Source organism: Rosa chinensis, chromosome 2, assembly GCF_002994745.2.
Source record: "Rosa chinensis cultivar Old Blush chromosome 2, RchiOBHm-V2, whole genome shotgun sequence".
Taxonomy (NCBI): Eukaryota; Viridiplantae; Streptophyta; class Magnoliopsida; order Rosales; family Rosaceae; genus Rosa; species Rosa chinensis.
In genome coordinates, this window is record NC_037089.1 from 35,755,421 (window position 1) to 35,770,403 (window position 14,983).

A 14,983-nucleotide genomic window follows, 5' to 3' on the forward strand; every position below is an offset into this window, starting at 1 on the left:
GTATTGGTTTTTGTATCAAGGGTCATAAATGGTGAGCAGGGATTAGGAGAAACCGAAACTAGATGTTGTAACGTTTTTAAGTCGGATGCGACTTACTTAACGTTGATCTTAAGACCAGATAGGGTCCAAGAAGATCTTATGTCACAGATGGTGATAGATCATAGATAGTAACAGGTTGCAGACGGTGACCTTGATGTTTGATTTCATGACCAGATGGGGTCTGAAGATCATGAGTCACAGATGGTGATCAATGGTTGAGCTGAGACCAGATGGGGTCTAAAGATCATATGTCATAGATGGTGACAGGTTGCAGATGGCGACCTTGATGTTGATTTCATGACCAGACGGAGTCTGAAATCATATGTCACAGATGGTGACAGATCACAAATGGTGATCAAGGCAGGAAATAGGTAATCACGTCCTTGGTAGGACGAGTGATTACAATTTCAATAGAGTTCTAGTTTATCTGCCATGATAGCTTATGGGAGTAACGGTCGAGGTTGCTTGAGACTCATAGGTATGCAGCTTAAAGGAGAGTTCTGACGGCATTCTTCTTTAATTGTCTAGATGAGACTTGAATTGCTACTTGATGGTTAAGTTAGCAAATAGGGCATGGTCATAGCGGTGACTCATGTTGTCCTTTCTGTGGAAAGGATATGAAACGTTAGAAGGAAATCATGGCTGCATGTTTCCTTAAGTAGATTGATGTGAGTTGTTGATTGATGTTCATGAGTCACTCATACGAGCTTGCAGAAGCTTACCGGGTTTGTTGTTTGGCAACCCCGGTGCACCATTCAAACGGTGTAGAGGCTAATCCTGCAGGTCAAGAAAATCGTGGCTGAAGCTGAGGTAGCTTATTGGCAGCAGGACGGGTAGGAAGCAAATTTTGTTGGCTTTGCCAGTATATGACTTCCCCTATACAGTAAGCTCTTAGGAGTATTTACGTTTTATTTTGTGATGACAATTTAATTCGTAAATTTGTGTAATATATAACTCTGTGGAGCGAGCGTATGTTATCTTGGATGGTTCAGTTCCTCAGTAAGTACTTGTTTTAAGGAAAGATGTTCCAGATATTTGTATTGATGACTGAACATTCACGCATGTATAATTATGGGATTATATATATCGATTTTTATTGTTGTTAAAAATCAGGGGCGTGACATTCTCATTGGTGGAAGCTATGTGGAATTATTAATTTAATTCCTTGGAAAATAAACAGAAAATCCACGGCTTGAAGACCAAGTTTTGTCGTTCCCTATATAAACTCTACATTCCTAGACGTCTAACACACACCCCCTAATTCAGAAATTACTTCATACGCGAAAGCTCTCTCCATTCTCTAGTTCATCTTCTGCGTTTTCAAGCAAGGGAGGAAGAAGCAAGAAGAAGCCGTGTTCATCTCCACCATTCCACCTTGAGGCCGTGAAGTTTGAAGCTTGCTTTCGAGTTTCATTAATTCATCATTCGAGTTCTTCATCACCATCTCCAGTCATGGTGTAATTCAACCTTCTTTCTTGTAATCACTTTTGATTTCCCTTGTTTGATTTCGTTAGAGATTGTTCTAGTTAACATTGATGTTTGAACAAGGTTTAAATTCTGAAAATTTTATGATTGAATGAAGATTTCGATTCTTACTTTGTGATTCCAAAGTTGCTTATGTGTGATTGTTCGATTGAATTTGCTTTATAGATATCTTTTGTATTTTAATCTTATGTGGTTCGAAACACTTAGGGTTTTGATATGAATGGTGCTAGATTTAAGAACATGATTCAACTTTTTGTGTTATGAATTTAAATCAAAAGTAGTAAAGGTTTTGGACAAAAATCGAATTCAATTGAAAAGGATTGCAATTAGGTGAACTTGTTCATACTAAGTTGTACAGTTGAGTTGATAGCCTTTCTATGTGTTTCATGCGTTGAATATGTATGATTGACTAGCTTTCTAGGGCTTGATTACATGTTTGATAGGATTAGTCTATGTGCTTTCACTTAGATTAATTAGCATTGAAAGTAAAATATGGGAAATCGTTTGCTTTCTAACGTTTCACATGATCAACTCCTTTCACATGACTTGGAAGAACAATGTAGGGTTCATTCGAATTCAATTATAAACTTGGTTTTCATCTTTGTTTCTTACATGTCATTCTTGTATTTGTGTTTTTGTTTATACTTAGTTTTTATTCTTTCTTTTAATTTTTGAAAAACCAAAAACCTAAAACCCCCCTAAATTCGTGAATAGTGTTTATATGTGTGAATATGATACTTTGTTTTTATTTTAATTGTTTAAATTGTCTTACATTGATAGGTGTACCCTCAATCCCCGGAATAGAACGATCCTTATTTGCTTATACTACTAATGATGTTTAAAAGGTTAAATTATATGCTTGCTTTGAGCGTATCACCAAACACAGGGTGTCTCGGCCTGCCACTATCTCTATCGGTCTCGCTTATCTGCAAAACAGATGAAGGTCAGAGGGAAGACCAGGTGTGCCGGACTTCAACGCTCTAATGCCTAAGTCAGTATCGTTATAAGATAATGATAATGGAAAGCGATAGTAAACAGTTAGCTCTTTGGGTTGTTGGAGATGACCTTAATGTAGCAGATTTGTGAGAGCTTGGTTCGGTTTCTTTAGGTGTGGGACGCTCGTGGTTCCCGATATTGTCCCGAGGGGTATCGGGACCCTCGGCTGAAGAAATCACCTGTTTAGTGCGTTTGGTATACATCACCAATTCGGTAGAAGCGTTTCGCTTCACTCCAGAAATATTACTCTCCTCCATCTACGATTTATCCTCAACCACTTTCTCTGGAAGCATAGGTGGAATGCTTCCAATTTGAAGCGCTAGGGCCTGCGCATTTAGGCCGGAGATGGAGCTCAATAAGGGGGAGGGTATCAGCATTGAAGGGCGGGAATTGCATGCCGACCCCAGCCACTCTGTTCGGACTTGCTCCTTGAGTCAAAAGGGGTAGCCCTATAATTGGGACTATATATAATTGTATCGAGTGCATATGTTCTGGGACGGTTCATTTCAGACAATACCTTGATCGCAACTAAAGCAGCACATTTCATGCATAAATTAACAAATCAAGAAACAATTTTTTTCTCTGTTAAACTTGATATTAGTAAAGCCTATGATAGGCTTAAATGGAGTTTCTTACAAGCAATGCTAACAAAGTTAGGTTTCAATTCTCAATGGATTTCCATGATTATGAATTGTTTAGCATCAGTCAGATATGCATTACTTGTGAATGGGGAGCAAACTGCTAAAATCTTTCCCTCCAGAGGCATTAGACAAGGAGATCCTTCGTCTCCTTATTTGTTTATACTTTATGCTGAGGGATTATCTGCTTTAATTTCTAGAGCCGTAGAGAATAATGTCATTGGTGGCCTCAAGATATGCCCTCAAGCACCTACCCTGCATCATCTGTTCTTTGCAAATGATAGTCTCTTGTTTGGAACTGCTACTAAAGAGGAGTGCTCCAAATTTAGAGAAATTCTGAACTAGTATTCTGGACAACATATTAACTTTCAGAAAAGTAGTGTAGTTTTTAGTAGAAATATCAAACCAGATGTGCACGTAAAATTAGCCTCTATTCTAGCAGTGAAATGTGTTACAGAGCATGATCGGTACCTTGGCTTGCTGCTGTGGGTTGGAAGGTCGAAGACTGCTATTTTTTTATTACATAAAAGAGAGGTTGACCAAGAAGCTGGTGAGATGAAAATAAAAAATTATGAGTTCTGCAGGTAAAGATATACTTATCAAAGCTGTAGCTCAAACTGAAAATACAAGGACAGAATATGTTTTTCTGGAAAATGGGGATTGCAGTGCACTGATGAATCCTTACTAGGCAGCAGAAATCAAAATAACAAACTAGACACCAGATTTTGGTTACGCAGTGAAAACCTCAAATATGAGATTAAAAACACTACGGGGCTCTTACTCTTGAGAACCCAAAATAATAATCATCTTATTCAAAATGATATGTTCTTGTAAACTTGTATAGCATTTGCTCGGCTATAAGATTTAGACAAAAGCTAACTCTAAGTTTGTCTTCCTTCTAGAACTCCTTCACTTGAATGATCTTCAAATCTTGTTCTTCTTTCTTCACAGTCTCTTTACTGATCTCAAGAGAGTATTATGCATATGTACCTATGATCACAAACACTTACACGTGGACCAAGTGTTTTGACTCTTTGTGAAGACACAAACTCAAACAAACATGCAAGACCCTATCACAATTCTTGCGTTTCTGAATGTGTACCACCGACCGAAGGATATGTTTTCAGCTAATATAATAAATATGCGGCAACTACTCAATGAATCAAATATTCTACCCTAATTCCCAATTAAATTGGAAAGAAACTTCCAATATATGAACTCCAACAAATCTTAAGGGAAATCAATTAGGAATAGACATGTCCTAAAAACCCTAGGACATCAATAGTACGATTTTCACAATCAGAAGACTCGTTAAAAACGTAAATACATAAAACCAAAAACCTACTTTCCAAAATCGGACTCCACATGAAACTGACTGCAGACTCGAGAATTCCAACACATGTTGCAATCCCATGCTTATGCAAATTCATTACCTGATTCTCTGAGATCAGTAAAGAGTCTTTGAACTTTGTATGGGAAGGCCAATAAGACACTTACAAGAATTGTACCTACACAAACTATTCCTTTATATGATGAATTGTTATTTATTACCTAAGGGTTTATGTGATGACATTCATCAATTATGTGCCTCTTTCTTTTGGGGAGATACAGATGAGAAAAAAAGAATCCATTGGAGAAGTTGGGAGCATTTGTGTCTTACCAAGAAGGAAGGGGGAATGGGGTTCAAAAATATCTATGCTTACAACCTTGCTATGCTTGCCAAGCAAGGGTGGAGGATAGTATTCAACCCTAATTCTCTCATTGCTCAATTATACAAAGCCAGGTACTTTCCTCATTGTTCCTTTTGGGAGGTAGAGTTGGGATATTCTCCATCTTTCTCTTGGAGAAGTATTTTGAGTGGTAGGCCAATTTTGAGGGCAGGTGTGAGATGGAGAATTGGAGATGGTACACAAGTTAATATTTGGAAAACCAATTGGACTCCAAATTGTCCACAATACTTGATTCAAAGGTCGCAGGGGACTGCTTTTGAAACTGTGGCTGATCTCATTAATTCTACAGATCGGACTTGGATGTCTGCTGCTATTCATACTTTGTTCTCACCGGAAATTGCTGAAAAGATTTTATACATTCCTTTGAGTCAAAGAGCTATGCCTGACAAATTGTTATGGAGTCCAGAGAATGAGGGTTTCTACACTGTGAAAACGACCTATTGGATTGCTAGAGAAAAGGTGCTCGAAAATGTTCTAACTTCTACTTCAAGAGGGGATCCTTTTTGAGAACTTTGAAGAGGATTTGGAAAGCTAAAGTACCAGGAAGGGTTTAGATTTGTGTATGGAGGGCATGCAATAATCTTTTGCCTCAAGAGAAAGACTACTTACGAAGGGGTTACAATGGTGATACAAGTTGTCTCTTGTCCTCAAACAGAATGGAGGATGTTGCTCATATATTTTGTAAGTTCCTTACAACTTTCAATATATTGTCGGCACCTCCTTTTAATCTTCAAGATAGTTTGTTACCATCCATTAATTTTAAAGAATGGATGTCAGATCATGCAAGGCATCTTAAGCCTGAAACTTTTGAGAAGTTGTTGATGATTATTTGAGCATTATGGAAAAATCGCAATAACATGTTGTGGAAGCAAACCTCTCAATCTGCTCAAGATATCTTGCTAAGCTCTTTGGCTTGGCTAGAAGAGTTCCATGCAGCCCGGAAACCAGTTAGACAACCAAAGGTGACCGTGCAAAAAAGATGAAAGCCGGCAAGCAATGGGAGGTGGAAATTAAATGTGGATGGTGCTTTTTTACCACAGATGACAAAGAGAGGAGTTGGTGGGGTGCTTAGAGATGCAAATGGGCAGTTCATTGCTGCCTTTGCACACCCTGTACAACATATTTCATCCTCTAAGCATGGGGAATTACAAGCTTTAAAGGAAGGTTTGGATTTGCTTACTTCCATGGGCGTCCAAAATGTGACAATTGAAAGTGATTGCTTAGAAGCTATAGAAGAGGCAATGTGCGATAATTATGAGTTTTCTATTCATGCTGGGTTAAGATGGCTATGCAAAGACTTAGAGGGGTTAAGCTTCAGCATGAGGTAAGAACTTGTAATATTGTTGCTCATAGACTAGCTAATATAGCTTTTGAAGCAGGACATAGAACTATTTGGTATAGTATTGCACCATATATCATTCTTGATGTATTGCAATCTGATTATGATCACATAAAATAAATAACTATGATATAATGGTAATAAAATGAGTATTTATAACAATAATTACCAGAGAATGGTAATAAACTGAATTATTAATAACAATAACTTCCAGATAATGGTAATTGGAAACATTATCATGACAATTGTAACTCTTGCAACAAATACTCATGACAAATTCAGTTATGTAAGAATTGTAATAAAGATAATTTAAACGTAATAAATGTGATTAAACAGATAAAGATAATGAAAGCTAATTACTTTTAATCGGTGCCAAAATATAGGCTAAAAATGACTAACAAAATAAATAGAGAAAAAAAAAAGCCCTAAACATAGGCTTAAAATTAATCGGTGTCAAGAACACTGTCGCTGATCATGTCATCAACATGTTTTCCATTTCCACAAAAAAAAAAAATCAAAGACGTTGAGCTTGTAATCATCACTGACAGATTCTCCACATAATTTTAGCTTGGAGAAAATCTAATGCATAGCGGAATTGAAAATTAGTGATAAGTTGAAGTTCTGGAGGTGCAAATGCATCCATTTATATCGTGCTCTAGGTAGAACAATGGTTTTTTGGTGAGCAAATCGATCAACCAATGCTTGCCAAAGCTCAAGCGGGTTTTTCACCATAAGGTACTCATCTTTTAGGCTCTTGTCAAGATGATGACGCAAGAAAATCATAGTCTTGGCGCGACCTTGCATAGATGACTTATTATCAACTTTGATGGCATCTCCAAGGTGTTAGCCATAAGGTGAATTTCGGCATCTAGAACCCAGCTCAAATAGTTGCCAAAATTTTCAAAAGGATCAGAGTCCAATTTTGTCAAATGCATCATCTTTCTACAAAGAAAAAAGACGAGATATATCATGATCCATAAGTATTAGAACTGTATGTTCTATGAACAATGATAGAAAATTCATATACGAAACAGAGTTTCAAAGCATTCATAAACATGAATAATGGATCCCATAAGGAAAACACGAGAAAAACATTTGTGTGATGTCTGTAGAACCATAGGTTGTGAGATTACTCGATCAACGGACTCGAGTCTTGGAACATTTAATTCTCAATGTTGTATATGAAATATAAATTTTCACCAACTATACATCAAATATTTATAAATTATATAATCGCATAAAAATAATTGATTCCCGTCTGGGAAGGAAAGAAAAAAAACTCATAGATCAATTAGGCTTGGTCATAAGCAACTACGTTGCACCATAAGTCTTGCGGATCATCATGAAGTTCAAAGAAGAAGAAAAATAAGAGCAAATGTGTGCTGATAACGTGTTATAAACTAGAGAATAAAAGATAAAATAGAGAAACAGAATATAGGTAGAGATAGAAACGTGTGTTTCATTCTCATTAAACTTTTTATATAGGAATAGTGCTTACATCATAATGACATAACTAATAATTATTTACAGTGGACAGCCACATATAAATAATATTTACAACTATCTAATAAATCATAAGGACAATAACTAATGAGCTAATGAGTATTTACGGTAGACAGCCACATATATATAATATTTACAACAATCTAATAAATATTAGAGATGTTCAACCCCAAAATCGGCCTGAGATTAGCGTGCGAGAACTGTAAGTTTCTAAAATATTTTTATGACCCAATCATCTGCTATCCGAACATTAGGCTTACGAACCGTTAACACTGATGGTCCCTGCCTTGAATAAAGGAGAAGTGGGCCCTGTTCAATCTCAGCCTTTTGATTTGCCGGTTCAATTAGCGCACTCTTTTGCCTCGTAGACAGGCCTTGCAGAATAATCCTCTCAATAACACATTCTGAAGAAAATTGGGTTTGTGCAGGTGCCAGATTAAGAGATGTAAGCTTCCCATCTGCGAAAACAAAGCGACGATGGATATAGGATCCTTGCTGAAACTCGAAGCTTTTTCCATCATCCACATAGAGTTCACCTGCAGCTGCCTGTGAACTATTCAGTGCTATCACCTAGAACAGGCAAAAAGAAAATTACAACCATACATCCAACCTGACATCTGCTTTTCATACTACGCAGACAATATTTCAATCTTGCATTCACGCAAGCATAAAAGGGCTTCAGCCACAGAGAACAGTTGATCCAACCATTTTTTTTTTGGGATTCCTGTTCACCACACCATCACAATTCTTATACAATACATGTCTGAAAAAACTGCCAACACTAGGAAGACATTGTCATAGGTTATATGAAAATGGAAACCTTTTCTCCGTGGAGATGCATTCTTCAAGGATACATAAATATTATGTGCCTAGGTGGCCTAGTCATTATGTCTAATTACACCGAACACATAAAAAAAAAAAAAAAAAAAAGAAGAAGGGGGATTTACAAAAATATACCCCAAACTTAAATACTATGCCCCAAAGTTTCTTGCTAAATTTCTGAACTTGTGTAATGCAAGACATTGCTCCTAGGTCTATATATCAAATGGAAATAGACCTTTCACCATGGAAATGCAATCTTCAAGCATGTTTAAACATTGGGCCTAGGTGGCTTAGTCAGTAATTCAAATTACAGCCAGATGCTAAAGTAAATTAGGATTCACAATCTCAAACATAAAAGTTATGCCCTCTCAACTTTCTTGTTAAATTAGTATGCTCAGACACATTACAGCAGAGAACAAAAAACTTGGCTTCTAATTCTCTCTTTTAATTGTAGGCATTCACTAGTCCAGTTTGCATAACCATGCTCTAATTATGCAAATAGAACAAGTTTGCCCACACTTACATGTGGCCTTCAGTTTCAGTATGGTTATAAACTATTTTGAGGATTTTCTACAATATTAGATTAGAGATACTGGCATACTTGAGACAGGTTTGGAAATAGACAAGTATTCATCGGAGCCTTCTCAAAGCTATGGTGTATAAATAAAGAAAATTTGAGCAATCACGCCAAAGCTTTTGAAGTCTATGTTCTAAGTTATATGCATGTTCAGACAGACTTATCTATTATTATGAAACTTCACTGAACTTTAATTCAAAGGCATACCAGAGTGTATGGATCGTTCACCATCTGGGTGGAACTCCGACGAAAGCGGTCTTTCCTTGGTATGATAGTCCCAGCCCTCTGGAAAGCAGGAACACCCTCTTCATTAACATCCAGCTTATGGGTCTTACCTCCCTTGTAAGCTGCTCCAGTTTTCACATCATACCATGATTCTTTCCCAGGCAAATAAACAGAAGCATGTTTTGCATGCTGGTACAGAAGAAAAAATTGAAAGTATCAGAGATTAAGGACAGAAGAATAGGTATAAGGAAACAAAGCTTAAAAACGAGTAAACTATTAGGCTATAGTGACACCTCTGTATAGATCCCTTGTACCAAAAGACTGTTTCCAATCATGAGAGCCTCATCATTTGTGAAAGTAGCCTCCTCGGAAGGAAACTCCATCCACAATGGACGAGCAACTGGAAATCCACTGGTGTTTGCCTCTCTGAATAATGTGTAAAAGTATGGAAGCAACATGTAACGGATGTGTATAGCCTCCCTTATACGTTCAGTATTTTTTTCTCTGCATAAGATGAGGTAAAAGTGTGATGATTGAAGTAATGGTAGGACGAAAAGCGAAGGGAGGGGAAAAAAAAAGGCTTATGCTATTGATTCATTGAGGTGATATAATATGGGTTTTGTCAATCTATTCATTTGAAAATCTTATACTTTCTCAAGTTTCAATCACCAAAGGAAAACATGATTTTTTTTTTCAATGTTTTCAACAAACAGTTATTTCATGGTTTTTACTCAAAATTATGGCAAGTGATACAACCACGCAATTTAGATAGACCACAATGAAAATCATTTGTACTCCAAACAGCAGGTTTTGATCATAATGCATCACTATCACAGTACTTACTCTACATTTAAATTCGCATAACCATCTCAGAGGTCTTGCCTGCCAAAAGTGCCACACACATTCCATTTGCCAGCATGGAGATTTAAAGCCATATCCACTACTTAGCAAAGATATCAATTTTGAAAACTGTATCATGCAAATCAAAACAGAAAAATGAAGCTAAGCAGTATGCTCCCTATAAAAATTAATATTGGTGGATCAAGAGAAGTTTTAAATCGAAGGAAATTACAAATGCAGATATGTGGCACCATGCTGAACTAAATAGCAAACATACTCAAACAGTAGAGGAAATCTTACCCAAATAACCATGGTTCTCGTCTTTTGGTGTCATGGTGAGCATGACCTCTAAAGAAAGGATAGTAGGCTCCTAATTGATACCAACGAACCCACAACTCAGGTTCCGGATTGCCAAAATACCCACCCACATCAGCACCTGTAGAAGCATTACAACTATTAGTAACTGTTGAAATACAAACTTTGCATCAATATGAGAAATTTTCTTTTCTTACCAGAGAATGATATCCCAGTAAGACCAAGAGTCAAAATCATCGGAACTGAAACCCTGAGGTGATCCCATTCAGCTGTATTGTCTCCTGTCCATACTGCTCCATGCCTTTGACTTCCAGCAAATACTGCTCTCGATAAAACAAATGGCCTATCCCTTCCATCACCTCGCTGAACAAGCCCATCTGCTGTAGCCATGTGAAAGTAGTAACCATAGGCGTTATGTAACTCCCGGTGTTCTACATCTCCTAGATGTACAGCATCTCTAGGCATTGTGACCTGGTTATGGTAGTTATTCATGAGATGTAGAGATGGTATGCAACAATAAAAAAAACAGAATGAAAAAAGGAAATAAAAAGGCACACACTCGGCCATCATCATTTCTGATAACAATCAGCATTAGAAAAATGCAGCATCAGCACAAACTGAAAATTTCTTTTATTGTTTAGGGTTAAATCCTTTTTTAAGTGTCGCATTTCACTAACAATTCAAGAAGGGACAAAAGTCTAGCAGTTTATTGACCCTGGAATCAAGATTAATAAGAAGTAAATTATTAAATTCCAGTATTTGTATCAAGTCATGCCAAGGAAAGTGTGGCATTTAGGTTTTGCAACAGTTTTACTTGATAAGGGTTTTAGTAGAGTAGGATACACTGCTTTGGACTAATTGGCCAAAGTTGATGAAGGGTGCTTATTTAGACATACAGTGATCAATTTCTGACCACTATAAGTGGTCTCAAGTAACTATATTGCAAAATAGACCATAACTAAGTAATGAGTGGGCAAGTCTTCCACTATTTCTGCTAACTTAAGCAGATACTTAGAATAGGGTTTACATCAAAGAAGCATAAGCAATATGAAAGTAACTTGCGGACTTGATGCTTGTCATCAATTTTCTGTTGCAAATCGTGGAGCTAGAATGCTAGAGTTACATATAAGTAAGAAAACTAAATTACAGATGGACAGTGGTCAGACACGATATCGGTTGGAGGAACATTACATGGGCTAGCTCAACCAGATAATTAAACCTAAGTCCATTAATTCTACATCCAGAATCCATGCTTTATGTCTATGCCTACAAAATACCAAAAAGTAATAGAGAAGAATGATTACATTCTTTCAGGAAGGCTGGAAGAATTAGCACTTGATCCGGCAATATCAAAAGTTTCTTTTAGCCAAGCATATTAAAATATCAAAAGTTGTCTATATATACAGTTCATACCCCTCATATTTCACCAATGCTCAAAACCTATTCTACTAAGTTCATACTAGAATAACAAATTTTACTAAATTCTTATACCACAGAAACAATGCTAGTAGTTGCAGAGATACCCTCCCCTTTTCTCTACAAGGATAATCTGAAATCTTAGTCTTTTGATGCTACTGCAACAAAAACAAAAAACAAAAAGACAGAAAGACAAGAACAAAAAATAATAATAATAATAATAATAACTGAACTTAATAAATATGTCTTTACATTATGATCACACACATTTTCCAAATCATAGGTAGTAGATGATACATGTACATGCAAACAAATGACATAAGATGTATATACAATGCGGACTTGAATCAGTGTTTTCCCTGATTGGGAAAATACATAATAAGTAATCAGAAGCTCATTATCCAACTTGCAACAATAAGATACTTGATTTATTATGAAGGTAAAGGATAACTTGGTTGCCTCAAGTTTTTTCTTCTAAAATAAATTGACAAGTATGTCTATTTAAGAACGCAGAATAAACTTATAACTAAACACTCTACTGTGAACAAAAAGAGAGATAGGTGATTAAGTAACATACCTCAGGACCATTGAAGACAGAAGGCTCATTCATGTCATTCCAGATGTACAAGGAGGGAGTTGAACCAACATAATTTTCAGTAGAGAACTTTGTAGCCCACCAGGACCTAACCTCTGGCCTCAACATATCCAAATATGATGACGAACCAGACCAGCACCACCCATCGTAATCATTCCCATTGGCATCCTTAACATAATAGCCTTTTTCTGTGGCCTCCCTGTGCAAAAAGTACGAGTCATCTCGCTTAATATGAGGGTCCACAATAGTAACCATGTGCCTACCCTTAGCAGCCAACTTCCTCTGCATCTCCTCCGGGTGCGGGAAAAGCATCCTATCCCATGTAAAATATCTCTTCCCGTCTGTGTGCTCAATATCAAGCCACAAAACATCATACGGAATATCATGCTCATCAAACTTAGAATCAACTTGCTCCACATCCTCCTCGTCTCTATAATTCCACCTACATTGGTGATACGCCACCGCAAAAAGCTGCGGCATTGCGGGCGTGCCAGTCACACTCGCATACTGACGTGCTACATCCTTTGGTCCCGGTCCCACGAAAAAAAAAAGCATCCACAATACCGGCCTCACTCATCCAAAACGTGTCAATCCTACTCTGCGACGAAGGGAGAGCAATGCCTGCCTCGGCATCCCACCCGCTTCCAAGAACATCAATCTGCATTTCAGCAGCATTCAACCAAAAGAACCCGGACGTCCCTCGGGCCTTACCGTGGGAAATCATGAATGGAATAGAGCCGTAAAGCCCGAATGGGGAATCATGAATATACTCAAACACGTCCAAGTTAAACAGTCTATAGGGTTCAGATTCCTCAACCCCGGGACCTCTAGTGGGCTTCAAAGCCAAGCTTGAAGCACGCTCAGGGATCCCGTAAACATGATCAGCCCCATAAAAGGACACATCAAAACTAATGGACTGAGGGCCGTAGGGCCTCTTATCCGTGTGCCCTCTAAACCTCTCTTCCCAATCCTCACCCTCTCCCTTCTTCTCTTTCAGCTGCTCAAAATCAAATAGGCCATTGGAATTCACGGAAATTACACGATTACCCCTCTTCTCGCGGACGTAAACCTCGAACGGATCGTGCCGCAGCACCGCGTCGTAGCCGTCGGATAAGAACACGACCGACGACGGAGCCGCGTCGCCGTCGATCGTCTCGGTCGAAAGCCTCTGCAGCCAGAGCTTCTTGCTCTCGAACTCCGGCAAAACGACGTCGGGGACCTCGAAGCGCTTGCGGGGCGGATCGAGCTCGTCGATCCTGAGGCGCAAGATCCCGTCTTGGTAAGCAGAGAGAGTGAGAAGCAAGGGCTTGATTTGATCGGGGGTTGTTTCTTCTTGTTCGATTCTCTTAGGGACGAGCTTGGCGGTGAGCTCGCCGTCGGAGATGGCGGCGTCTTGGGCTGTGAGGGAGGACGAGCCAGGGTTGCGGGCTCGAGCACGTTTGCAGAATGGGGTTTGGTTACAGTTTCGGAACTCGTCTTTTTTCCATGAGAGAACTGGGGAGAGGTGACAGGTGAGGAGGAGGAGGAGAAGGAGAAGAGTGAGGTTGTTCATCGTCTGGGTCTTCTTCATGGATTTGAGGTCATAGTAAGGAAATGAGAGAGAGAGGAAGAACAAGACCTCCAGAGTGTTTGTTCCACTAGTGCTGAAGTTGTATTAGTCAGAATGACCATTCAAAAATTGAGTGAAGAAATATCCACCATTCGGAACATAGAAATTTTTAAGAGTGTGTTTGGGGTAGGAAAAAAATGATGAAATTTAATTAAAAATGAGGATTTCATAAATTCTAGAAGTCAATTTCTTCATTTGGCAATTTGTATTCTCAGATTGAAAATTTTAAATTTCTCAGTAGAAACAAATAAAGGAATTCATTATTTAAATTCTCCACTTCAATTTCCACTAAAATATGTGTCATTTACGAATTCATGTGCAGTATTCAATTTTTATTTCCAAAGTAAGGTTTTTTTCTATTTTATTTTTTTTTTGTTTTTTAACTTTCTTAATTTATTACACATTCATAAATAGATACAACCAAACAATAGAAATTATAATTAATGGAATTTTTGATTGCTGAAATTATATATTCCATCATTTACAAATTCCTACGAATTTCACAATATTCTCATCCAAACGCACTCTAAGTGAATTTTGAGAAAATATCGATATCTATAAAATTTCGATAAAGCTTATGGAAACTTGGAGAAAAATATAAAATTTTGGGTTTTTGTCCATTTAACCGATTTTTAGAGATTTTTTTCCCACTTACCTCATTAAGTTTTTCTAATTCTCTCTTACCCAAAACACTTTAAGGAAGTCTTCCCTAATACCCTATTAAGATTTTTATTTTTTTAATACCATTTTACCCTCACTCTTTTGTTACTTAGAGAGAGAGAGAGAGAGAGAGAGAACCCATAGGAGACTTCGCCGGAGTCCCGTCACCGGTTACCGGAATCTGGCCAACTTTC

General features: G+C 37.8%; 1 protein-coding gene across 1 annotated transcript; it reads right to left on the reverse strand.

Moving 5' to 3' along the window:
- Positions 1-7,662: 7,662 nt before the first annotated feature.
- LOC112188169 (probable glucan 1,3-alpha-glucosidase) lies at positions 7,663-14,162 on the reverse strand. The gene is given in 7 exon segments (XM_024327228.2): positions 7,663-8,300; positions 9,337-9,543; positions 9,648-9,858; positions 10,495-10,630; positions 10,707-10,980; positions 12,503-13,069; positions 13,071-14,162. Coding segments are annotated over 7 exon segments (2,775 nt in total). The 5' UTR covers positions 14,091-14,162; the 3' UTR covers positions 7,663-7,940.
- Positions 14,163-14,983: the final 821 nt, after the last annotated feature.